We start from the raw sequence: 27,750 nt of genomic DNA on the forward strand, positions 1-27,750 counted from the left end.
CAGGGCAGCCCCGGCGGCATCTCCTCCACGGGAAGGATCTCTCTCTGGCCCCATCCCGCCGGGCGCTCCGCCCGCGCAGAGCCGCGGGCAGCGGCGTGGAGGTGAGCGCGGGGCGGGCGGAGGGCGAGCCGAGCCCGGGGGTCGCGGGGCGCGGGCACATCCCCCCGCGGCGGCGGTGACGAGGGTCTGGGGCGGTGGGAGCCCCGGGCAGACCCGGGCGCGGAGCCGGCCGGGCGGCGTGTGGCGGCGCGGAGCCCGGCGAGCACAGGCAGGGCAGGACAGGGCAGAGCCCGTCGGTCGGTGCGAGGGGCGCGGACGGGACCGCGCCGTGACGCTCGGTTATGGGGGATTTTAAAAACAACCCCTGTGACTGCAGGTCCTGGTTTTGTCCCTGCCCGCCGCCCAGATCTTCCCTATGTTCGCCAGTGTCCCGGAGGCACGGGCCGTCCTGCCCGGAGCCCCGGTGTTCCAGCGCTCCCGAGGTGCTGGGAGCACCGGCATGGGGAGCGACTGCACTGGTTTCTCACCAGAGTCCGTGATAAGTAGGATTAATTTTAGTGTTTTTCACTGTGTTCGGTGGTTTCTACTTTGTAACAGTCGCTAGACCAGACGAAACCGTGTGAGTAAACGCTAAAATCAAGGTAATCCGTAGGAGAAAGCTTCCCAGTTCTCTTTTTAACACGGATACTTCATATTTCAGACTTGCTTCTCAAACGTACTTCTCATTGTGTCAGCTGTGAAATATGTATTCCCCATACTGTGATCTTTAAAATAAACTGCACTAAAAGGGGAATTCCAGAAACAGTGAGCAATATATATATTTAAAAAAAAAAGAAAACTCTCTAGAAGGGAAGGGAAAGAACGGATGACCGCGTTCCTTCCCTTATGCCATAAGGTCTGATCTAATATATTTAATTCTTTGCATTCTTTATTTATTATTTCTTGGACACCTTCCCAAATCTCCTTATGCTTAGTAAGCTTATTTTCTCTGTACGTTTTCGGAAGAAAATATTATCCATATATTCTATCTACTGTAAGCCCTTTGGTTTCAAAGGACGGATGTTGCTGGCCAGCTAGCTCATGAATTGCTGAGTTATTATCAGAACGGGACTGAGAAATCCCAGGATTTTGTGGGATATGACCCCAAATGTTAATGAAAATAGGCTTTACCAGCTAATTATTAATTTTTTTCTGTGTACGCAGGGGATCTGATGCTGTCAGTTTCAGCCTAGTGAATTTAGATGCATAATTTTAATAAAGTCATTATCTGATAACAATGTAAAATTGTTGGATGTGTAAATAAGAATGAAAGATGCCTTTGAGGATGTCAGCTCTAGCCCCCTGCTGTGGCAGACATCACATAGATATGTTTCTGGCTAAGCTCAATATCTTCTGAGAAGTGGCATATTTTTGCCCTGACCACTCTGACTGGTCAGCACTGATTAGATTTTGATAAAATGTAATGCATACCTGAGGTGTTCCCTCTTTAATGTCAGAGGAGAAAGATTATATGAGAAGTTCTGAAATTCCCAGCAGGTAGTAACACTTCAATAGCTGCCTAATCCCATTGCAATAAGTGTATGCTGGTTGAAAATAATTAATCTCTTTCCTGCCATACAGATAAAATACCTTAAATTTGAGGAAATGTTGCAGATACACATTTCTTTTTGCTGTTAGTGCTGCTTGTGAAATGTAGGGAGGATTTAGGGACTTTCAGGCTTTTCTCTCTCTAGCCTATTTTACTGTCAACCTCTCATGCACAGCCAGAATTGTGCAGATTTTGGGTTGCAAATACAGCTGAAATATGTTAACTAATGGACAGCTATTAAGGACATTGTTTTTCATCTGGGATTAACCCCCCCCCCCAGCATTCTGTCAACATTTTGCTTGATTTAAATTCCAGTAAATATCTTTATTTTTCTGACAGCATCACTCCAGATCGCTGGTGGGCTTCTTGGTGGGTCTGTTGGGGTGGCTGGAATAGGTGCTGCTGCTTGGGACAGTGCTCATGGGGGAGGCAGATTGGCTCCAAGGGGATTATTTCTCAACCTGACAGGCCCCTGCACACACACTTACTCCTTCCCAAGCCCTTCTCCCACCTTGCTCTCATGTGTGCCCTAAGTTCTGTGCCATGGCTGGGTCAGCCTTCACTTGGAGCTATGGGGTCTGGGGGACAAGGAGAAACCGGGGCTGTGCTCAGAGAAGAGATGAGCCAAGACAGGCCTATTACCAAAGGAGGATTGAGCTGGGGCAGGGGAGGGCTCAGCTCATGTTGGGCGTTTGCAAAGAGGAGGAGGACTGAGGGTGCTCATGGGTAGGGGGAAATACGGGATCCATCAGTGGCACTTCCCTTTGCATGAATGAGGCTCCAGAGCACAGAGGTTTCAAGTGCCATGGGTTTTGTGATCTCAATAAACTCAGTGCTTGGATGGAGGATCTGATTAATTCCTGATGTCCGTTTCTTAACTTCAAGGCTCATTTGCCTCTCATCCCCCTTAGGATGTGGGAGTAGACACTGAATGCTATATGGTTGCAGCTGGCGAAGGTGGTAACTGCTCAATCAGCAGGTGACAGCTCTCAGAAGATGTGGCAGGTTTCTGAAATGTCATATCCATACTGTGGCCTTGGATACTGCTGCAGAAAGTATTGGGAGTCATAAATCAAGATGGCTTGGGGTTTGTTTTTGATTTGGGCTAGTTGATTTTAGGAGCTTTTTTGTGAAACCAAAATGATCACAAAATACTATATGATTTTAATGATGTAGAGAAATAGGGGCATTATTTGAATAGATTAATATATGTGTTTCTAATAGTATATGTAACCTATTCTGTTACTTATTTGCAAAAAATATTGTAATTAAAATTTTAAATTTCATGTTTGGCTCTTACACAGGTCATGACACTGTGGTGCTTGCAAGCCTCACAGTTGATGTGGATTTATTCCTGTAATACCTATACCAGATAGTGAGGTACTGTCTTCAATGGAGAGCTATGCCACAGGAAAACTAAGTGATGTGACCAAGATCGCACAGGAAATCTGTTGCAGAGCAGGGACTCAAAGTTTTCCTGTGTCATTTGTGTTACACATAAGCCTCTTGGTCTTCATTTCCAAGGCACTTTATGGCTTATGTCCTCCTCATCTGTCATTTCAAATTCCCCTTGGAGAGGAAGTCTTCCACTTCCAGTCAGTCCATTACACCATCTCTTGGAAGAAGAAAGCATCTTTTTATGTTGCTGTGCTTCTGCTGCATCTCACACAATAGAGCCTCAGTTCATACTTGTCCACGGGAGCAATAAATTAAAAAAGCCAATTATTCCAAGTCTGATAGCCTTCTCTGTTCAATCATTTTTCATCTCATTAAGTTAATGAACTTGAGGTAGAAGATCTGAATGGAGTAGAAGTCATTTCAGATGCACTGTCTGCCTCAAAAAGAAAAATTTTATGTATGAAAAGTGGGAAAATAATAGAGCAGGAGGGAAAGATGTGGTGAGTTTGGAAGAAGACCTAAAAATGAAAACAAATCTAGAAAGAAGTTGGCTTAGGGAAGACAGAGGAGAGAGGAAAACTCTGAATTGAGTGTAAGGCCTGTCCAAAACTAAGAGGAGACAAAAGGAGGGAAAACTGAAGGAGGGGAGAGGAACAAACCTGTGCAGGAAGAGAGGAGAAGGAGAGGGGCAATAATACACCAAAAATGGGCCAGCAATTCTTGCATTTAGAAGTGCTATTAGAATTGAGCTAGCAAAGGTGCAAGAACTCAGGGAGGGTTTGAGGAGAGAGTTTAATTGGAGCTTTGTTCAAAAGCAGGGCTGTATTTCAGCCGGTAGCCTAAAGTGGCTGTATGTGTGTGAGGTGGGAGGGCTCTTGCTGCAATCCAGTGATGGCAGAGGTGTGCAGAGGGTGAAGTAGCCCCAGGCTAGGCTTCCAGAGGTACCTGATCTCACTAATTGAAAGTTAGTTTTGGTACTGTTTCAAATACTCCAGTTCTAGCCTGAGCGTTGCCCACACTGCATGCTGGAGTCTTTTCCCAAGCAAGCCAAGATAACACAGAGGAAGGGTGAGAAGGAAGGAGGTTTTGGTCTGACAAATGATTGGTGTTACCAAAACACCCAAGGGCTCTGGCGCTGGGCTCCATCCACAGACTTGGTTAGAAAGAGTCTCTGTCCTGAAGAGTCTGCTCTATAAATACGGAGTGTGAAATAATGGGGTGGGAAGGAGGGGAGCAGATTAATGATGAAGTTTGCTGACATCATATGTCTGGCAGTGGCAGGAACAGGAACAGAAGTCAGGTCTGATCCCTGTGCCTCCTGCTGGTGCTCTGTCTCATGAACCATGCTGCTTTTTCCTTCTCTTGCTGATGTGCAAATTAAGATGTAAGGCAACTACCTCCCTCAAGAGTGCTCTCCCACACAGGCTTTTTCTTTCTTCCTGAGGATTTATTCTCCCTTCCATAGCTTCATTTCCTCCATGTAGTGTGTCGCTCATTAGACTGAGATTAGGATTATTTGAATTTCACCTGCCTGTGTGTGACTCTCTGAAAGAAGTATTTGTAAAAACCATTTGAAAAATACACAGCTTGGAAAGCTAGAAATGGAAAGGATCCATTAAATCATCCAGCACAATCACGGTTGTGGCCCACAAAGTAGTTTTTCCCCTCATTATTTCAGAGCAGTTTACAGCAATGCCACATAACTTCTGCTATTTTCCTTGAGCAGCTGTGCTAGAGGCCAAGGCATCTATTGCAATTATTTTTTTTTAACTGAAACCCACCTTTTTTTTCCTTGAGCTACCTTGATTCTTTGTTTTGATTAACTGATTAATTACCGGCAACGATACAGGCTAGGAATGATGTCCCGATGTGATGCTGTGCCTGCTGCCAGTAGCCTGGGACAGTTAAGGAGCGGCTGCTCCAGGAAGCAGGCTGGCTCTCCACCACCCTCTGCTAGCAGCCTGCCCCTCTCTTGAGGCATAAGGTTTGTCTTCCTGTAATTTACAGCGTATGAAGTGAAACTGTGGGTGGTGACGGTATCACTGTCCCTATCTAATCCTTTCTGGAATCTTGTCAAGTTTGTGGGCCAGATGATGATTATTCCTTTCAGATATGTACAGCTATTATTGTAATGGGCTTTTACTGTTAGTCTTTTCTTAGAAATTACTCTCTCCAGCCACTTGGCACAGAGAGCAGTTCAAAAAGCTTTCAAATAACACATCTGCTGCCTCTTAGTTCAACAAGTCGAGCAATGTAATTGTTGTAATACCTCATTTGTGATTCCTAAAGGTGTACCTGATCTTTGCTGTACTTGGTTCCTATGTTTCACCTTTATTCTCCGCAGTTTTGCTCATTCCTAACTTCTGCCTGCTCCAGCGCCAGATTTCTCTCATAAAATTAGGTTGTAAACTTAATGAATCAAGACCTTTCTTGCATGTTTGTGTGATGGTTAGCACAGTAAGACTGACCTGCAAGTGCTCCTGTGAAACACGGAAGAGCAATTCTTATATTTTGAGAATGGCCTCTGAGTTAGAACTTCTCTTTTTAGATTCCCTCCTACTTATGTTTTTGAAGCAAACTGTTTGGTTTTGCTGCTATCATTGTGCTTCCAACCTATTTTATTTAATTGTTATGAGACTCATAAAGACTAGTTTAAACCACATGGACATAAAACTGGGAAACTTGCCAAAAAGAACTCTATGTTGGCTTAGCCAAGGCTGCAGAGAATGTAAACTTAAAAAATCATGGAGGAAAAAGTGAAAGTTAGCACCTTCTCCATCTGATCAGTCTGAATGACATGAAAGGCAGTTATAGGTCTTTTATAAATCTAGTAATATCACTAAATATATTACCGGACCTGAATTACAGAGGAGTTTGAGGACCAAAAAAGTAGTTTGCTACTGAGCTTCTTTCATGCCTGAAAGCAGTTATGAAACAAAGCTTGAAGTGATGTGAATTGTGAAGCAGCAGTAAATCTCCAATATCGATATGTGCTGAGATCAGACTTATATTTTGTATAAAATATTCATTATTTTGCTATCGTGAGCCTTGGTCTTAGTATAAGACATGCACAGCAGCAGTTACTTCAGTGCAGTGTTGTGATCTGTCTTTGTTGTTCTGGCTCAGGAGCTGACATTTCAGGAGGAAAAATTTATTGTATAGTGAACTGTAGTTGTGCTTATTCAGATCCACTGATACAGTGTTAGTAATTTTAAGTAGATGGGGGAGAAATGTTGATTAATAGGTTTTTTTTCTTTTTATGCTTATTAGCGGGATGTCTGTCTTCTTGTGTTTTGTGAAACAAAGTCAAGACAGCTGTAATTTTTTAACTTATAGGTGTTCTTGGAAAACGTGCCAGCACTTTGGAGCTGAAGAAGGACATGAGGAGTAAAAGAACCTGGGATCTCACTGGTCAGAATGAAACAGATGTTGAAAGATTTTTCAAATCTATTGTTAGTAGTGCTCTGTGACTACGGTGAGTATTAGAGCTGTCAGGGGAAAACTACACTATGCGCATTCACAAGGTAGTTTTGGATTTATGTTTCCAGGTGATCTGTTGAAATCAGATGCTACAGAAGCTACCCCTGATATGCACAGAAGTTAGATCTTATGCAGTATTTAGGTGGAAAATGCAACTTGCATAAACTGTCCTTTTAGATCAGAGTGGCAGGAACCTTTCCTGCTGTAAAGTTGCTCAGAGTATTAAACAAGATAAATGAACAGATTTCCATGGGCATCAAGGAACCGGCTGTGATAGAAGCAGCAACTAGAACTCTATTCGCTTGTAAGACTTATTTTTCCTAATATTTAATGAACATCATGGAAAATAGACCTGGTTTAGGTATCCATACTAGGATGGGCAGAACTGCGCCACACAACTACGTATTTCTCTCCATTACAAGAAAAGGAAACTACTATGGTTGGCTGAGATGTAAGCGTCTGCAGTACAGGCAACCTGCTATGGCTGAGTGAGCCCCCACCTGATGGACCTAAGCTGCCACTTAGAGAGCTTTTGAGAACAACAGAAGTGTTCTTTCTTCTGACCATGTAAGAATCGAAAGGGTGATATTCATAATCATTCAGTGTTGGTCACATAAAATTAGACAGGTAGTCAGAGACAATCAGTCTCGTTTGAGTAGTCCATGCACAAATCAGCACATATTGAAAGCATCTCCTACCCATCTGCAACAGAGATGCATAGAATGAAAGAGCACCTCCTTCTCACCTTCAGCTGCCAAGGAGGGAGGTTAGACATCTTAAGTTCAGTCAGACAACTGCAAGATGTCTACAAGCTGAGGGGCATCATATGCATAGTGTCTTATCCTTTTCTTGAATGTAATAAGTAGGAAGTAGATTTGCAAAGGGAATTAATTCCTTATCACACAGGGAATTAGAAATGTTGAAAATGGGACTCTTCATTCCTAAACAATACCTATGTTTTAGAAATTTGCATTCCTAGTTTAAAAGCAGGCATTGTGACAGCTGTAGCACATTGTCAAACCATGCTAAGGATTAAGCCATGCACTGCTGAAATATCTACAATATGGAAAAATGGGAAAAGGAGTGGTTAATCCCCACTTATGGAAAGAGCTGTAGCAGCAGGTAGTTCATGCACTAAAGAGCTGAAGATACCTTACGAAGGAGAGAAATGGACCAAAAATGTACGCAGATTGCTCTCCATATATAATTGAGAAAAATCTGATTAATGACTGAATGCTAAGTGTGCTATTCATGCCTCTGTGCTTGCTCCATCTCTGCTCTAGAACAAGGGATCACTAGAAGATGTAAAGAACCTGTAGAAGAATTGCCATCTTTTAGATGAATTTAGTTCCAGTAGAAGTGGAGACACTTGTCTATGGCTTTTAGTACCACTTCTTACTTTATTAAGACAAAGTTAACCAGCCCAGTTAGGAATACTGCACTGAGCGGGTAACACAGTGAAGGTAAGTATTAAATTCACTGAAGTCAAAAAGTGAGATGAATGATTGCAATATGCACTGTTTCTTAGTGAGCCAATCCTGTAGGCATTCACAACTAGTTGACTCAGAGGTAAAAGCTATTATTCCTGAACTGTATAGAGCATAGTGCAGTATGTAATTACAAGATGCAGTTAATGAGCTAAATCTCTGCTGCAAACTTTAGCTGCATCAACCTTTGCCTTATTTCCAGTTAAAGGACAGTCCATAATTCAGAAAATTACTTCCAAACAGTTCTGCATATACACGTCTTTGAGTATCACGTGTACATGGTTTTTAAATAGCTATTTCACTCATATAGTTCTCTGTTTCAGACAAGACTATTTCCAGTATGCTCTGGAAAAATTACTGTAGTGCTAAAAAAGCCCTAACATACAACAAAATAGTATTCTCATTTCTTATCAGTTTTACTGATGTTTTGTTCTTAGCTCTGTGCTACTGGTGGCTGTCAAGCCAATAGCACAACCCAAGTTGGCTTAAGCACTCTTAAAAATAAGTAAGTATCCAAATAGCTTCCTCAAGTAATTCTTCTTGCTCTTCAGTCACAACAAGGATTTTTCTTTTGATCTTTCTAAGAGTGAGTTCTTACAAAGACTGCTCTGGCAGATTGTTGGCACCACATCCAGGCTTCTTGCAGTGGGAGACCATTGTAATGACAAAGGAAAATATACAAATGCATTGAAAGCTGCCTCTGACTGGCTGTCCAAACAATTGGGACTAAGTTTTGGCACGTGACACAGTCATGGGCAAATGGTAGGCTGGAGGTCAGCTGAAGGAGCTTGTGGTGGAAGCTGGCTGCTTCTGAGAGGTGCCTTTGGGAGCATCATGAAAAAGTGCTGTGTGGGCTGTCCAAGAGTGCAAAGTTCTTGTGCTGTTTACCAAACATGGGGAAAAGGATGCTGTGAACTGTGGTGCACCAGCCAGAGCTCTCCGGTGCTGAGCTCCAGTAATGCTCACTTTCCTCACTTCCTAAGTGATCTACATTGGGGTTGATGGGATATGGCAGTTCCCTGCCCTTCTCTCCAGTCCTCCCACCTGCATACACTGTGCTGTTACTTCTTCTCTCAGCCATTCCAAATAAAAAAACAGTGCAAGAGAGTCAAGACAGTTGTAAAAGAGAGTTAGAATGCTAAAGCAGTAGGTACAAACATCAGTGATTTTCATTACTTTCACTTGAATTTTTTTTTTATAAGTTTAAAGCTTAAAATTGAATTTTTTCATGCTGGGTTTTTGCCATGGTGTCATTTCTTTTTCCTTTATAATGTTTCAGCTAAGTTGAATCTAGCCAATTCCTTTGTAGAGAAATGCATCTCTGTAATTTGTAGAGAAATTGCCCACTCCCAGAGAAACAAAACCCCAGTGACTCACAGCCACTTCACTGGGAAGCTCTAACATAGCTGTGAGAACTTCATCTTTGTTAGTGCTCACAGTGGCCTGGAACATGCTTTCTGCTGTCCTTATTAAGAGTTGCCTAGATCTGGTACAGATCTAAATCCTTGCAGATGAGTTAGTAATGAGGTTCTCTGAAGGGTCAAGTGTGCCCCAAGCCTGCTGGCTCCTCTTGCCAGCCCCATACAACATGCTTCAGCCCAGGGCAACACAGTTCCCCAATTCGGTTGAACGCTAGAGTTGATTGTCCTGTGCTCCCTGATGTCATACTAGCAGTGAGTAAGGAAGGTGGGAATGTGCTAGAGTTAATAGCAGGCCCAAGGAACAGTAGAAGGTAAAAGCTATATGGTAAAGAGATGAGGGCAGGAGTTTGGAGAACTGTGATAACAGTAATGGAGTTAGGCTGGTACCCAAGAGATATTGACGGTAGATGATGGTAGGAACAGGGCTGTAAAAAATGGGGAGGCACACATGGCAAAACCAGAACGTGAAGAGCAAGGAGAATGTGTTGCTGGGCAATTCATAGAGACTTTTTTCACAGGCACTTAGGGTCTATTTCTTATTCTCTGAGTGTCCAAGTTGAGATCAGGTTTGCTGGGGTGCCATGTGCTCACCAGAGCTGGAGTCAGTGGGATCCTGCTTTGGATGTCTGAGGGACCATTGTATTTAAAATCAGGTCCTCGCTTTCAGAGAGCATCCACAATTAGTTAATATTTGACAGTTTTCACCTTTGTGCCTGTGCCTTGGTTCCTAACACACTAAACAAGAATAGTGACATCCTCTCATCTTGCAGGGATTTTGGAAGAACAAACTCATTAATATTTCTAGTTCACTAATATACTATAAGAGCACAATAGAAGAGTCCATGGGGGAAATGAATAATTCTATGTTATCAGGATGGATTTTGGAGTCAATAATACATAGGACCACCCATGGAAGAATGAATACAAAAGAGCCTTCTGGTAATGAGCACCATCCATCTGCCAAATGAAGCAGCATCTTGTGGAAATGCAAATGAAAGACTGAGTTATAGTACATATATGTAAGAGTATATGCATTATTTATATGTGTGAGACTGTGCATGCCACCTTTATTAGGACTTTATGTATGTGGTTGGAGCTGGTTATTTTAAGGACATGTTATAGCCGATGGTGAGTAATAGGCTCTTTTTTTTCTACTGCACACTGCACCCCACCCTGATGTAAATGTCTGTAGCCAGTCAGATGAATTTCTTCCTGAATATTTTCCCTGCTGAGAAGAAAGTGAATCCAAGGTGACTAACTTAAATTGAAGCTTAGAGTGGTAGGCGTCTAATATTATGTGAGATGAGTCCTGCTACTCCTGACTGCTGAGTGCTTGCCTTGGCAGTTGCGATGTTTTTCCAGCAAAGCTTTCTTTGAGGTAATCTTAAGACATGTGTAACAGATTTAACAAGTCAAAGTATTGTTAGTTGATACTACTTATGAAAGGATTGCTTTAACTGAAATTTTACAGTTCCATAGCACCTTCCATCCAAGACTCAGAAGCTTTTTCCCAGACAATTAAATAAAGATGTCTCACAGGGCATTCTGTATCAGGAATAGATGTATGCAGTTCCCATTTTTCAGATAACCTTTCTGTGTCTGAAATCCTTCGGTTTCAGGCAACACAGAAAAGCTAGCTGAGCTAAGAATGGAAATGGGATCTTCCCAGTTCATTGCTTCAGATATCATCACTAGTTACAGCCTGTCTCAGGATAATTTGGCAACTTGCACAAACATGGTCATGCAAGAAGTGAATTTGAAAAGACTGCGCCATTTATAATGAAATGATGTCATTTAGACATGTTGCACCACATTTGAGACAAGAAAAGTGCTGCAGTCACCATCACTGTTATTTTCAGCTTTCACTCAAGTGTCTGCAATGCAAATGAGCAAAATGAAAGATTCATAAGACAGAGAAAGAGAAGAGGCTTCAAAAAGCATCATGCAGTCTTTTATTTTATTTGGGGGACATTTTTCATGTTTCTGTACTAAGAAACCACTGTTCTTTTTTTGCTAAATTATAGCTAAAGTAAATGGAAAAACAGCTGGCCTCTGTGAAGTGGACTTTAAGAATCTGTAAGTGAAAGAAGTTGAGAGGTTTGAGAATCTATCCTGATAAATTAAGTTTTCTGTGAATCTTTTGGGTGGTTTGTGGTTTACTTTAAAATACTCTTTTTCACCTTCCTGAACATGTTACTGCAGTGGACTTTGAGCTGCTCCAAATCACATCCCTGCACAAAGGAGAGGTGTTGAGCTCTAACTGCAGTAGCTAGAACTTTTTTTTTTTTGCTAACTGATTCACTTGAAAAAGATTGAGAACCGCTTTTTAATATCGATTTTTAAAATATTTGTTTTCTTCCATAAGGTAGATAAACAATCAGTTGTCTGCTTGGTTCTTAATACTGTTGTGAAACTGTTTTCCTTTCAGTTCTTGGCGAAGTGGAGTATCTCCTGTTGGAGCGCCCAGGTCATGTAGCCTTCAGCAATGACACAGTGCCTGTGGAATATCAGTACTATAATGGTGGTAATGTGACAGCAGAGTATGCATCCATCCTTTTGCTGGATGCCAGCACCAATGAGATAATTGCAAGAAAACAGCTTCCAGCAAATCAGTCCCAGGGGACGGTAGAATTTGAGTGTTTCCATTTCAAGAGTGCTGGTGATTTCTTGTTCAGAATGGTCTCTCCCAGTGATAACAGCAGTGCTGCCCAGTGGAGCAGAAGCAGCATGTCCACCCTCCATGTGGAATGGCCTGTATTTCACATTGATTTGAACAGGAGTTCAGAGGTGTTTGGGAGCTCCCTTCAGGTTGGACTTTTTACAAATGAGCAGTTGTGTGCCATGAACGAGACTGTGATTTCACTGGATGTGATATTCACCAGCACCCTTTATGAATTCAGAAGAGTAAGCTCTGATGAGACTCTGGGCATCAGAACTAGTAAAGGAATCCCACTCTCTAGGTCCCAGTGGGTAGAGTTTGACTGCCCACCTGTTGGTCAAGAAATATACCTCACTGTGTTACTCACATCGTTAGAAACACATTCCGTCATTGCCTCCATAGGACCTGTAGATCTTCTCCACAAATTTGGATGCAGACTGGTTGTGGCAGCAGAAGCCACATGCAAAACTTTGGTTCAGGTCTTTGTAATCTCTCCACCGTGCACTTCTATCAGTGGAAAAATTGTCGTCTATAAAGAGGCTCTCAAGCATCCAAGTCAAAGAACAACTTGGCTGTATGAAAACACCCTTCACCCAGGAGACAACAGGACAGAATTTAACTGCACTTTGTTTGATGTGGGGAAGAACAAATACTGCTTTGACCTCTTTAATTTCTCAAACCGAAGCTATTTCCCAACAAAAGTTAAGGAGTGTATAATGATCCAAAGGAATACGGGTTTGTACTGATGTTTTTCCTCTTTTAGCTAAAATCAGCACTCTGCCCAGCCAACATGAGTAATGATAAATAGGTTTGATTGTGGTGTCCCTTACTGAATAGGTACTTTTTGGATCTCCTACACCAGTCAAAATAGTTGTAATGTCATATGCAGGTGGCAACACGATAGACTGTTATGTAGAGGTGTACACGAGGATATCTGGTGATAAGTGCCACTGTGATAGCTTAAAGCTGCACTAAGTTAATGCTAAGTACCAACCAAAACTATTTAGGGCATTTTGAATGTTTTATATATCTAGTCTGGCTGCAAATGAAGCTTGTTCCTCTCAGTGACTAAAGAAGCTACTGCTGTAGATCTGGCCTGTTGAAGACTCTAAAGGTAGGATTAGTCTTACCTACATTTAAGTATATAAAAGCCAAAGGTCCAACACTAGATAGTTGTCTAGATTTTTAGTCGAGGCATCTCACGAGGGTGATTCATGGGTATAGAAAATACATGGGCTGAATCCTCACTTGGGTGTCTTTTTCTCTAGCCCAGTTGCTGTGAAAGTTTAGAGCCCTACCTGTTAGATGCACAAATTTTGGTGAGGTGAATCAGGATTTGGCTACAGGAAAAGACACTGTCATGTCACTTGGACAGCTTGCAGGTTTTTCAAGCAGCCTTTCAAGACATGTCTACTGCTTAGAACAGACCAGAGTGCATTTTCTGACCCATCAGGCCACCTGGTAGATCATGGGTCACATTCATATAGCTAAAATTTTCCTTAGAGGAAAGATTAGAATCATACAAGCTGCCAGCTGGGGATAGTTTGTGGTCCATATAGTCCTCTGGACCATGGTCAAACATGGCAGAATGCTCGCTGGCAGAAGTCGTAACTGTGCCCAAGAGTATGAATGACCATGGTCAGGAGTGATCACAGTTAAGTACACAGGCAGAGCTTGAGCCCATTCCTCAGACCTGTTTAAAACCTTTCTATCCATTCTATTTTTATATCTTATGCAGCTGTAGCATCAGAGGTGGCAGTCCGTGGTTTGACAGAGTCTATGAATCACAGTTGCATGGCAGAGGAAGCAGATGAGCTAAATATCCTTCTCATCACTCATTTGTGAAAGGCAACCAGAGTGAGGGGTGGGCTGTATGTGCACAAGGTAATTGGGATTGGGTTGGGTTAGGTTGTCATGCCTGCACCATGGAATGTAAAAGTAAATGTTCCCATTTGAAGCAGGCTTGTGTCTATAGGTAACAAATCAGTCTTTCCCATCTGTACACTTCAAAGAGTGGGTTGAAAGGTTTGAAATGTGCGCCATTTTCCTCACCTCCCCGGCCTGGTCTCCCTGAAAAGGAAGTGCAGGAACTCTAGCCAAAAAATGGTCATTGCACTTCATGGGCAGGTATCTGAGAGGCATCATGAGGAGACCTAGAGTGTAGGACATGCTCCAGAGCACACAGTGCAGACACAGCCTACCTTAATTAGGGTCATAGCTTCATGTGGTCTTACTCGGTACTCTTTCACAAATTCTAAAGCTGTTAGCTATTTAATTAACACTCTGTACTAAAAATGACCTCTATTTTCAACACATGCCAAACTCAGTACCTAGTTCCCTTCATCTTAACTTCCCATCTGCATTTTCTGTTGGCAGTCTCCCTCTTCCTTTGGCATAGAAAAGTCTATCTAAAAATAAAAGCATATTATTTTCATAATGGAGATAATTCTCAAGGAAAAAGGAAGAGACAATTTTAATTTTTCCTCTGTGCTTGGGTGGTATGTTACACTGATATGATCTACATAATTGCCCTGACAGATAAATACCTAGCATATGATATAGATATGTTTCTGTGCCCAATATTTAATTGTTTTAATTGATGAGATCCGCATTAAGGAATGGCTTCCTGCAATCTGCTCTGTTTCCTTGGGTTCCCCAATAGCATGATCCTTACAACTACAGTCGAAAGAATCAGGCTATGCCTGTGAAGAGCAGAGTTAAGTCAATAGCTGCCACGATAAGAATATCAACTCTATAAAGCCGATGAAAGCAAAACCACACCATGTAGTTGTAAATAAAATGTCAACCTGAAATTAATTAGACTGCAGCACATCTGACTTCTTGTCTGTATCTGTGAGACTTCAAAGCCTGCAGGCGGCATTTGAAAAGAGTGGGGTGTTCTGGGAGGGGCACATCAGCCTGAAGCCACGACAGACAGAGTGAACCTGTGCTACCTGTGCTGGCTATCTGCCTCCTGGATCCTTTGGAAAGTGCACTCCTGAGCCCTCTCACTCTGCTGCAGGGCACTGTGCAGTGGCCTCCATAGACCCAGATCCCTTAGTAAAACATGCGACTGCTACACAACAAACACCTTGCCTCAAGTCTCTTATTCTCTGCTTTGGACTTCTTGAACTCAGTTTAAGGCAAGGAGAAGTGATAAATAACCTAGTCTGGGCTTCTGTGCAGCACGGGCCCTCATTTTTATTCAGTTACCCTGGTGTTGAGTCCCAAGAGTTGCCCAGTTTTTTATTGAAGACACCACAAAACAGAGACTTTTATGGTCATTTTTCTCAATCTTGTGCTCTGATTTATTTATTCTTTAAAAAGGGAAACTGTGTTTCATAACTGAAGCTCATCTAGCTTCATCCTCTGGTGACTGACTTTTACTCTTTTGCTTTCTGATAGCTGTTTCCCATCCACTGTCTTCCCTTCATGAAGACGTTTGCACATCCAGGTCATCTCAGTCCTTCCAGATTATCTCAGTGTACTGAGATAAACTGAAAAGATTGAGTCTTTAATTGGAAGACATTTCTTCAGGATTTGATTAATTTATTGATTCTCTTTGGCTCCCTTTCTGTTATTTTAAATACTCACTTTTATTTGATGTCCAGGGTACTAGCTTTGAGTGCTGTATTCATCTGTCCCTCCTCACTGATGCTGCTTGAGCAGTAGCACTCCCCCTACCCCTACCTCTGCTTTCATTCCACCAATTGCATTAGGTAAATTTGCCATAACTTTCACCCTCTAAACTCCTCTTGCACTGTTTTTGTGTATGTAGTCCACCATCCTGCAGGTGCAGTTTGCATTCCTTCTTCCTACATTTTTCATTCTGCTGATTTATGATCTATTTTGTTTGAATTATCCTAACTTAGCCAGTACCCTATGGTGCTCCACACAACTGCACTGTCTACTTTTGTCATTACAGGAGTGACATATTTTCTCAGTAATGGTTTTATATTTATTTTCATGTCAACTAGGGAAGCGTTGGACCTTATACTAATCCCGTTGGAATCTCTCCAAATGGATTCTCACTCAGTGATGGTTTTCTGTTGACAGTTGCATATCCAATCTGTCACTCAGCCAGTTCTTACTTCATTTTAGCATATGCTCTATTGTTTTGAAGAAGAGATATTGTTTTGTAAAATATCAAAGTTCCTAAATTATTAAAATTATCTTCATCCAAACCACAAAAGATGAGATAAAAGAAGATATTTTGCCACATGTATTTTCCATATATCAGACATCAGTTATATTCCTGATCCTTTGTCAATCCTGCTCTTTACTCCTCATCCCAGCCAGGTTTGGTACAGCCTTTTGGAACAGGAATCTGGCTTGTGCTTGAAGCAGGAAGGAGAAAGCTCCCGGTGGCCCTGACCAGGCCAGGGCAGCAGGTCTCCCAGCCCAGGCCATCAGCCTCAGAACGAGTGTCACAAGAAACCCTGTGCTATCTAAGACTGTGAATATATCTATTAAAGGTGGGGAATACATCCATTAAACATGAGCCAGCACTTGTGCAACTTTCTGTAGACTCTAAATGGAGAACCTGTGAAAAAATTAACAGTGAGATGTGAGACAATTCATCTCAGTGGGCTCTTCACTGTTTGACACAGGTGACTTAGAGTCATGCAGCTGTTTTTTTCCTAGTGTTTGACCCAATTATTTGGATGTCTGAGGTAGGAAACTCTGTTAGACCATCTTACCCAGCAGCAGATGAATTGCAGGCTCATTCTTTTCAATACTTTATCCTGTGCTTTGCTCATCTGGGTTTTAAGTGTCCCCAGCAGTGAGACTTCTGCACTCCTTAGAAGGATGTTCCGTGTCCTAGCCTGTATCCTACTTGAAACATTTGTGATGAGAGGGATAAAATTATTCAGTAACACTAAAGCATAGAAAAAGGCATATTTCCTTCAAATTTTTGCTGTTAATTAACTTTCTTTTCCAGTTCTTAGTTACACTCCGGAGACCAATTTCAACTTTAGTGTGACTCCCAGTGAAGTCTCTTGCACTTGCCTACAGCAGAGATGAATTTTGTTCATCTGACTTTTGCTAGCTGTCAGAGAAACTATCAGTATGTCAACAGGGCATAAGAAACGCAGCTGTTGCCAGAAAAGGGAAAGAGGAAGTCAGGGGAAGACCTTCTGAAGGGAAAAGTAGTCTGTAAGGGAGGAGAGGAGTAAGTGGGATACCTGGGGGTTAGATAGGGGCATACAACTTCCATCAAATTTTTGTTCCCTGAATAAAACTGTATGAATCAGACCTGCTTGTCTGGGAAGCAATTAGCTCTACAGCCTAAATCTGCACCTGGCTTGCATTTATTTAGAAACAGGCAAATGCAGGGGATCTGGGAATGGGCTGGTTTGTACCCCATCCGCTTCTGTGTCAGTTAATGCTTCATCTCTACACATTAGGAATAAATCAGGTGTTACAGAGTCACTGAGCTCTTAGCTTCTGGAAAAAATAATTTTTAGGCTGTGCCTCTACAATTCTTAAACATGCCTATTTGTGGGGAAAAGACTGTAGTTTTCCCAGGCGGAGTCTACGTTTTCTTCCTTTAAAGAGATCTTTGTCCTTTCATTGTCCAAATTAGTAACTTGTTGGAACATGCTGCCATTTCAGTGTACCCAGGCTTCATCTCCATGGAAGGCTGAGAAAGGTGTTTTCCAAGATCTTGTCCAAACACCCATACAATGCATGTAAACTGATCTCAGCTTCCAAAAATAGCTTGCAATTCCCCAGGTTAGCATAGATGTTTACGTGAACTTGTAAATAATCAGTGATTTTGTCCGGTATCACTGGCCTTGTTGAAGTGCATAGGACTATCACGTGCGTCAGGCTGGAGGGATGATGCTGAGTGTCCCTTGCTGACTATGCTGATGGATAGCACTGCATGCACAAAGTCTTATGAGCACAGAAATTTGAGGGGAGATGTTTATGCAGAGCAACAGTTAACACAGTGAATTGCATGTATCTTTTATGTTGGCAGACCTGCCAACTGTCAGCTGTTTCAAACTAACTTATCAGTCTTCACATTGATAATTGATTCCTCAATTGTATGTGAAAAAAGTTCACGCTTATAAGAGGTTGTTTGCAGTGCATACCTTCTGGTTTTCCCCCTGGCACTTTCAATCTGTTTCTCTTAAATGGAGGTTAATCATTTGTTTCCTTGGGGGAGAATAAACTATGCTTCATTTTCTTTTACATTCTGGTAATTGCAGGAGGTTGCAGAGCAAGTTGCAGAAGTTTAAATCTCCCATCTTACACTGCAGCTGGAGCATTTCTTGCCCTCCTATTGCTTAAGGCACATTTCTTAGCCCCAAAGTTATGGATGCCAAGTGTTTTTGCTAAGGAACTCTGTGCCTTTAGCTGAAGCCCAAGTCAGTGAAAAGTGCCTGGGAGCAATGGGCACATCTTAGGTTTGACGTCAATGTGAAAAAATTACTCCTGCTAAGTGTTCTTGTATGTTGGAACCCACAGGCATCAATGTGGAGACTGCCGAGCACCCTCCACTATCACCAGTGTTAGCACTGGAGGCAACCAGAATCTTTCCGAGTCTGGCTCTATATCTGACTCTAATTAACAGACGTTTAAGCAAGCAGGGAATGTGGAGAGAGGGAAATGAGTTAGCTCACACACTGGAAATTTTGGCAGGAATTCACCAAGCTGCTCACACAAAGTAGTCTGCAAGGATGTAGGTCCTTCTCCAACTAGCCCCTTTGCCAGTGGTGAGGGACACTGCTGGAGTCCTTCATACTGACATGAAGAAAAGTGTTGTGAGATCCCCAAATAACGTAATACCATGAAGTCCTTTTTTGAGGAGGGATCAATGAGTGCTTGACTGACTACTAATTATCAACATTTTTTCTTGCTGCCCTCACTAATAGCTTTGCTTGCTAATTGATGTGATTTTGCAAACTGTCCAGAGCCTGTACCTTTGTGGGGCTCCTTACCCCAACAGACTTCCTCTGTTCCCTCCTCCTTGACATCCTCTGATTCCTTTTTCTCCTGACATCACCAACCATCTTGCTTCGTTTTGCACTTTACAAGGAACTGGCATGGCTGCAAACTGAAGGAGGAGTGTGAAAGCTCAGCCTGCTTTTGGGCTCCTCTCCCCTGGTGTAGCAGCTCCCCAGCTCCAGAGACAGAAGGGTGAAAGCAGAGAGGTGTGTGAAGAGCACAAGTGAAATACAGCATGGGATCACGGATATCACAGTAGGGTAGTGGAATCAGTGGCAAACAGCTGGGAAGGTCATTTGGTGTTGTGTGGGCTTAAAACCACAGCACCACCAGGGTGTCTCACCATGCCCATCTCCACTGTGGATTAGGTGAGGCAAATGCACTGGAACGTGCATGGACACAAATGTTCTTGAGTATGTGCCCACACCTGCTTTGCAGCCTTGGCTGAGAGCACAAATGTAAGCTCAACATATTGGTGCCCCATCCTGCAGTGCAGGTGAGTACCTGCACACGGGAGAGCAGCCCTGCTGGTGCTGTCGGGCTGCTCACATTAACATTACTCATACTGGCATGCTCACAAAAATTTGTAGGACAGGGCCCAAAGCAGTTAAAATTTCATGTTTATTGAAACACAGCTGTATTTATTTTTGTTAGAGATACTTAAAAATAATAACACACTATGAACTGTGCAGCAACCAATATAACATGAAATCATAAAGCCATTTTCAGTCATGCAACACTGTCTAGTCCTGTAGCATCGTAACTTGGTCCAGGGCTCAGGGGCATGTTAGCAGCAGTACTAAAATTAAAAATCATGGCCTGTGTTGGCAGTAGCAGCACCATAAATTATTTAAAAGAGCAAACTTGAACAAACCTGATCTACTTTTAAAAAAAATGTTATTCAGATATTTTTCTACTTAATCTGAGAGCAGTGAAATGGACTTAAGTAGTCTATTGTTTTTTTTCCTGCCAGATTTCAAAACTAGATCACCAAGTCAACTGAGCCATAGCAGGGTCCCCTGGGGTTTTGTTCTTTAAAATTGTACCTGAACTCATGCATTAGTTTGGAATTTAAAGTTGTGATGCTGCTTCAGTGTCACAGCTGTCAGAAATGGGTAGGAATGGTCCCTCCTTTCTCTCTCTGGTTTCTTACTGCTATAAAGTTTGAGTGTTGAACATTGGATGAGGATGTAGTCTTAAGAAAAAGAGGGATTTTATTATGCATTAAAAATGATAATGTTCAAGGTAATATTAGAACCTCCACTAGAAATAAATAAGTGCACATGCAAAATTTCATCTTAATTGCGTAACCATAAGCAATAAACCAAAGAGACCTGCAAACTGTCAAATAAATGATTCAATAACATGTTCATGTGCTGAGAAGATAATAAAGAGAAAAAGCAACGTTGTCATTTCATTAGGCCTTGTAGGCTTATCCTCCTGCCACAGTCATATAAATCAACAGTAACTATACTTAGGTCAATGAAGTTATCCTGCTGTAAATGCACTGTTTGTCAGGCAGGAATTGGATTAATATATAAATTACCAGCCCACTCCAAAGGTCTGTGGATTCATTTCCTTTTGCTATTGTTCCAGGCAGAACTTGCTTGCCAGTTGACTGACCACTGTGTTGCAGGCTGGGGCTTGGGGTGAAAAAAGGAAAACAACAAGTGGAAGCTTTGGCCCAGACTCTGATGGGAACAGGAGCAGGTTCTGGATGCTGTGTGCTCTTTTGATCTTGCTGTTTGCATTTTTTAGTTAGTTATTGCTGTTTTTCTTAAAAAAGAAGACAAATGGCTGTGTCTTTAAAGGTAAGGATGCAGACACACTCCTCATTGCTGTGAGCTTTTTTATTTGTAGAAGCATGGAGCCCGTGGCAGCCCTGGAGCCCTTGCAGTGTCACCTGTGGGGATGGCATCCGGGAGCGCTTCCGAGAGTGCCTCACCTCCTCGCCAGCAAACCCAGGCTGCGCTGGATCACCGAGGGAGGCTTCCCTGTGTTCGCTGGAGGAGTGTGTGTGTACGTACCTCTGCTGTCCTCTTCCCCCTGGTCGTATGACTGCCCTGGCAAAAGCAAAGGACCTGTTGTTAGAAGGGCTGTGTCAAACAGAAACATCTGCTCTCTCCTTCGGTCATATTGATTCAGGGGGCTGTCACATTCTTGTGCTTGATGGAGTAGAGTGGAAGCCTCCATGTGTTTGTGGGACAGCTGGAGATAATGCTCCAAGGCATAAGATTTCTGAATGCTGTGGGTGCCATGGAAGCAGTTTAAAATCTCCATCATGGCCAGAGAGCGAAGAAGCACTGAGAGATCTTGGGACTAGCAGAACGTGTTCAGTAGTGAAAGCCACTCCAGGCAGTGGGAATCTATTAAAAAGTCTGTTAAAAAGAGTACTGGTTCTAGCAGTGACCTGTGGTGTGAGATTCCCATTCTGTGAGTTTTTTGAGGTGGCAGTGCCAGGACTGCCTGTGCACCAGCCTGTCACTGCTGTTGGTCCATGATATTGCAGGCTGGCCGCTGCTGGTGAGTGGCAAGTTGGTGAAGTTACAAGAGATCTGAACCTCCTGTAAGACGAGAGCGGTGTTCCAGCAGCTGCACAGCCTCCAGTGAGGATGGATGAGGCTGTGCCAGCACCATAGTCAGGTACTTATAGTTACCATGAGGGGTATGAGAAGTGCTCCTTTTAGCAGGGTGCTGGTGGTCAGTTCATGCAGAATTTCTGCTTCTTGAAAACTCCCTGCTGAAAAAGAGTGTGCTGATGCCAAGGGTCCCCAGAGATCCATCTCAGAAAGTTGATCTACAAGCTCCCATGCTTTTGTGTCCCACAGGTGCCAAGGGTGCAGGGATGGGGAAGGAAAGGTGCCCAGGAACTGTGCAGGCTCCTGGGCTCTCAGGCTGTAATTTAAAAGGTATTTTAAGATATTAAATAGTGAGCAATGCCTTACCCTTTGCTTTGGCTGCTTGCATGTACTTCCTTCTGCTTGCACAAGTGCAGTGTGGAGAACTGGAATGGAGCCAGTTAAAAAATAGACAGTCTGGGGATGTGGGGAAACTGTTTAGCATGTGGCCACTGCAATGCTTGTGCCACTGAAAAGGGAAGGACAGCAGGGGGAGAGAATGTGTAACTGGAGCAAGAAGAGGGCAGGACTATGTTTTTAATGGAGATGTTAGCTTGAATCAGCCTAGAGGTGTCTGAGGATGAAGCCCTCGGAAGTATACAGGCGGGACTGAAATGTGTTGTGGAGCACTTTTAAGAAATGGGTTGTATTGAACAAAAGTTTGGGTGAAGGGAAAATACTAAAAATTATATTTCATCAAGCCAGGGATTGCGTTTTGTCAGTGTCTGTGCAGCACTTGGAATGTTTTAACAGGTCTGATGTTTTTAATGACTTGAAAATGCTGGCCATGTGAGTTTGCTTATTTTGTAAAGCTGTAAGTTCAAGCAGAGAGGAACAACTCAGATGTTTTGGGCCCCAGCTTAAAACTAATGTCCTGCTTTAGAGCTGTTTTTTTCCCTATGCCAAACTCTATCAGACTGCTGTCGGCAGTAATGTCACCAGCAAAATGCAGTGGGTGGTTAGTGTTTTTCTAAAGCTGATGTTGAGCTGTGCTATTCCATGCCTCCTGTTACCTGCTGGAGAGGTATGTCTGTGAGTACATAATTTGGTTTGGCTCCTTGTCAGCCAGTTTCACAGCCCTCCTCTGGAGCTCAGAGAGTAGTCTTGGTGCACAGAGCTCCCCAGAGAGGGGGTCTGTGCGTGCAGAGCATGTGCTGGGCACATGATTTGTGTGTGTACCTTGCTTTACATGCACAGAGGTGACCTGCCTCTCTGGTCCTTCTCAGAGGTGTCAGTCTTCCCATGCAGGTGTGCAACTGTGCAAGGTATGTGATGGTTGCCAGAGAGGTCAACCTCCTGTGCATGCACAGTTCACAGGCCTGTGGCAGTATGAGTTACAGTATGAGTACTAAGTTACAGTATGACAGCACTCAGCAGGTCTGGACAGTCCTCAAATTCCAGTGAGGTCTCTGGGTTAATAAAGAGGGTTTATATATATATATAAAATCAAATGCACAGGAGGCCTGCATCTGTACCCTGTGGAATCATCTGGAGGAAAAACCTCGCTTCTCACTTGCACATGGTTTCTAATCCTCCTGCTCCCAGCTTCCTTTACAGAATCACCTATATGATTTCATCCCATTGAATCTTAGGTTGATTGAGAAGTGACTTGACAATGTGACTTTACAGTGTTCATCTGCTCCTGATCTCAAGCTGGGAGTTTGACCCTTCCCATCTCTGCTATCTGCAGCTTTACAAAGCAGACAAGCTTTGTTTTCAGCGTAACTCTGCAGTCGTTAGTCCAGCAGATGGAGCAAATGGCTGAATGAGTGAGACCAGCAGAGTGTAGGGGCAGGGGAAGATGAGGTGCAGAGAGAGGCGATCCACAGCGACAAAGTCCTGTTTTGAACCTCGCCGTTTGCTAAGCTATTAGCTGTCTGCTCCAAATGACGCAGCACAGTGTGCGTTACAAATGGAGAACAGAGTGTTTGGAAAGCAACAGGACTGAGAGAAGGATGAGAAACGAATGAATTGCTCTGCTGGAGTTAACAGAGCAAATGCTGGTCCTGCTTTCTTTCCTGAGGTCAGCTTGTTCACTCCATGATCAAGCCTCCAGAACAGCAGTGCTCTGGGCTCTGGCATGGTAGCAGTGGACTGAATGCAAGTTTTAGGGATCCTCCTAAAAGATTCATCAGTCTTGTTCTTTAAGCTGCTTTCAAGCTCTCAGAGTGACACAAAGATCAAAGTTTATTCATTGGCAGGATTTTTTAAAGGGCTTCTTTGACTCAGGTAGCCCTGAGTCAAAGAAGTGGACCTCCTGCCTAACCCAGCACCCTGCATGTCTGTTTTTAGCAGCCTGAGACTTTCTGGCCTGTGTTTATCGGTGCATTTATGCGTCCTGCACACCTAAAAGCTGCACTACCAGCTTGCTGTTGAATATTTTTTTTTCTGAATTATGGGAAGTATGTGGTGTCTACTTCTCATTATTCTGCAATTGCATTTCCTATGCCTGGGCAGTCACTGTGGTGCAGGCAGGAGCACCTGCTGAGTTTTACAACTGACTGTCTATCACTCAGCTTTGGCTTCTGGATAAAGCAGGAGACTAGGGCAGGGTGATTCAGTGGTTCAGTTTGAGTTCACAGCTTTATGTCCAGCTCTTGTCAAGTATGACTGACCAGCCTTGCTCTCGAACAACATTTTCGTGGCTTTACAGAGCTGATGTCTGACCCCAAAAAATTGGGGAGTGCTAACAGATACTAAAATTAGCTGCTGGACTAATTCATCTGCTTTCAACCATGCTGTATTCTGCTTAAGGCTGCACCTGAAATTCTAGAGACCTCATTCAAAAAAGAATCATTAGTTTCTTATTGGTTCGGCGATCTGTTATGTGGAGCAATGGGCTGGTGAGAGGTTTAAATAGGGATGTGGACAGCTCTGAAATGTTCTCATTACAGGTTAGAATCATAAAATATCTCAAGTTGGAAGTGACCTATAAGGATCATTGAGTCTAACTTCCTGTCCTCACAGGACTACCTAAAGCTAAACCATATGATTTAAGAGCATCGTCCGGGCGGTCCTTGAACTCTGGCAGGCTTAGTGCTATGACAGTTTCCCTGGGGAGCCTGTTCCAGTGGCTGGCACCCTCTCAGTGAAGAAAAGTTTGCAGAGTGTCAGTCCTAGAATGCTAGGGACACCAGAGCAATGGCCTTTTCAGTTGAGAGCTTGCTGTGACATGTTCAGTTTTTGCCCTCTGGCGCTATGGCACCAGACAGTGGTGGAAGAAGCACGCTCAGAAGAATGCTTAGAAAAGTTACACTGTCTCTGCTAGTGCTGCCTCTCTGCTCTTCAAACTCATTCCAATTCTCACATCCACTTAAGCTCACCTAAAAATAAAGTGATACCTGAAGTCCTAGCCTCGGTTGAATTATTTTTTTCCTGTTTTATGGCACTTTTTATCAGGGAATCTTAAAGTACTTAATAAAGAAGGGCAAATAGAGTTATGCCATTTTACACTTATTTAGGAATGCCTTATAGAAATGGCAAAACAGGAAAAAGTAATGGCTGCATTTAAAAGGTCCATGGGCACCTTGGTTTAAAGTAAGTAGATCTTTTTGGGCCAGTTTGAAGTCATCAGTAGTAAGTCATCTCCAGTGAGCAAATTTTAATGGCAGACAACTTCCTGTACTGTATTAACTGCTTATTTTTTCTTTGTAGTAACATATCCATCCTCAAGTACCAAAATGCTGATGCCAGTGCAACTCTGACAGACATGTGTGCTCTCTCTTACAGCTGTCAAGCCTCCCACCCCACCTCCTGTCCAGCCAGGAGAGAACCGGAAAGCAGATAATATAGTTACCATCACAGGTATCTCTGTATGCTTGTTTATCATCTTTACCACCATTCTCATCACCCTCTGGAGGAAGCTCTGCAGAGCTCAGAAATGCAGTACTGCTGTCCGACGAAACTCTGTCCATTCCCCTGGCTTCCGGAAAAACTCCGACGAGGAGAACATTTGTCAAGGCAACAAGCAGCGGGACAGCTTTGCTGAAGGAGGGGATGCCCTTGTTAACATTCCTCTGACCTATAGGCGAAGCCTCCAATTTGCCCAAGAAGATGATGCCTCTGGAAGTGAAAACTTGCAGCCAAATGCCCAAAAAATAATCCCTCCAATTTTCAGCTACCGCCTGGCACAACAGCAGCTGAAAGAGATGAAGAAGAAAGGCCTGACGGAGACCACTAAGGTGTACCATGTCTCTCAGAATCCCCTCACGGACACAGTTGTTGGTGCCACCACGATGCTTCCCCTGAGCCAGGAAAGCCAAGAGGAGGTAGCAGCAAACAAATTTCGGATCAAATCTCCATTTCTGGACCAGCCAGCCAGTCAGCACAAATTCCTGGGGGAAAGCTCTCACCCCAGGCTGGATTTTCCATTCTCACAGGCCAATCCTGCAGTGAGCCCTACCCAAACCCTAGTAAGAAGAGCTCATTTCAAGCACCAGGATAATAGAGCAGACTTGCCCGAGAGGGGCTGTCACAGAAACTCACAGTTTAGAAGAACAGCCAGTTTCCATGAAACTAAAAAGGCTAGGCCTTTCAGAGAGAGAAGCATGTCCACTCTCACACCCCGACAGACTCCTCTCTACAACTCCAGGACCAGGACATGGGACCAGAGCTTGGAGGACAGGACACGGCCAAAATCCAGAAATGCTAATCCAGCGTGTGAAAAGCTGGATCAGCCCCACAACACTGTGCTGGGGTGTGAACCACAGGGCCATGGCACAAAGTCCCACCACAGGGCAGGTCCTCCAGTGAGGAAGCTGGACCTGATCACTGACCGCCAGCCTGCTGGTCAGGAGAAGGCAGCTGAAAAACCTGAGCCCAGCCGAAGTAAGAGGGGCCCTTCACCTAACCCCAGAGGCATGTGGCGGAAAGAAACAGGCTCAAATGGCAAAGATAATTCCCAGAGAGGCCTGAGTGTAAGCCCTGCCCAGCACCGTAGGGACAAGTGCCAGAGCTTCCCCTTGGACCCTGAGTTTGCCTTTTATGATAATAGTACTTTTGGCTTAACAGAGGCAGAGCAGCAGATGATTGACCTCCCTGGGTATTTTGGTTCAAATGAAGAAGATGAAACAAGTACTCTAAGCATTGAGAAGCTCGTGATCTGAGTGACTCATTGCGGCCCTGCAGGAGGGGCATGCCTGGTAGAGAATCTGCAGGATCAGTTGGCTTCTGGTAGAAGAAGCAACAGGAATCACGTTACCTTCACATGGAGCAGGAGGGAATAATGCCCCAGATCTGTCTTGTGGGAACATATTCCTTTCTAATTACTGAAAAGTGCTTTCATATAATATTTTTTCGTATGCATGTGTGTACAATACACACAAAATACGCTGGGAAAGCACATGTTAGTGAAGACATGACCCAGGAATAGCCAATAGATTTTATTGCCTAAAGCGGTCATGTTTCATGAATCAAAGATGATGAGTGCCACTGATCTAGCCTTTCACACCTTGTGGACTCCGTACTAGTAGACTGTGACATACTGAGGCATCCATTGTACAGCATCCTCAGCCATCTGCCCTGATTAATGAATGATTTCCCATTTAGAAAGGACAAACTTCTAGTGGTGAGCAGTTTTTATCATTTTTCTGGTTAGCGTCATTGAACTGTTGTAGTTGCTCAAATAAGTCATCTGGTGAGGGTTTTTTAGCGGGTTGCATGGAAGTGCAAACAATTGATGCTGAATACTTGGAGTGAATTTAAAATTGAGGAGGCATTTTTCATCATTCAAGACTTTAATATTTTCTTTCTGTCAATATTTATGCCAGGAAAACAATGATGTACAGATATTTGCAAGAAATTTTTAGAAAAGGCATGCTACAGGGAGGGCAAAGAAAACAGATGATCAGATTTTAGTCCTTGCAGAAATGTTACTGCAGAATGCTACCTGTAAAAAGCACTGAGAACTGTTGAATCATGCATCCTTTCCATAATTATCCTTTCCTTTAGTAATTTTTTTAAATGTAAATATATTGACAACAATACTACTACAGCAAGATCAAAATAAATTAAGAACAAAACCAGCAAACAACAAGATTATTTGGTTAATACCTGTTATGTTAACAAAAATTAAAAATAAAATGACAACATCTGGTGATTCACAGAGAATCTTATAGACTCATAGAATCATTCAGGTTGGAAAAGG

General features: G+C 43.2%; 1 protein-coding gene across 3 annotated transcripts; it reads left to right on the forward strand.

Annotated features, from left to right (window-relative positions):
- THSD1 (thrombospondin type 1 domain containing 1) lies at positions 1-27,628 on the forward strand. 3 transcript variants are annotated; one of them, XM_017815099.1, is made up of 5 exons: positions 1-101; positions 6,323-6,461; positions 11,803-12,768; positions 20,848-21,006; positions 25,335-27,628. In XM_017815099.1, the coding sequence occupies exons 2-5, from the start codon at positions 6,404-6,406 to the stop codon at positions 26,708-26,710; spliced, it is 2,559 nt and encodes an 852-aa protein (XP_017670588.1). In that variant the 5' UTR covers positions 1-101; positions 6,323-6,403; the 3' UTR covers positions 26,711-27,628. The 3 variants fall into 3 exon arrangements, with proteins under 3 accessions (XP_017670588.1, XP_017670590.1, XP_017670589.1); XM_017815100.1 differs by lacking the exon at positions 1-101 and adding an exon at positions 11,399-11,450 and having other exon boundaries at positions 6,353-6,461; XM_017815101.1 differs by lacking the exon at positions 20,848-21,006.
- Positions 27,629-27,750: the final 122 nt, after the last annotated feature.

Source organism: Lepidothrix coronata, unplaced genomic scaffold (assembly GCF_001604755.1).
Source record: "Lepidothrix coronata isolate B3197 unplaced genomic scaffold, Lepidothrix_coronata-1.0 Scaffold48, whole genome shotgun sequence".
Lineage (NCBI taxonomy): Eukaryota > Metazoa > Chordata > Aves > Passeriformes > Pipridae > Lepidothrix > Lepidothrix coronata.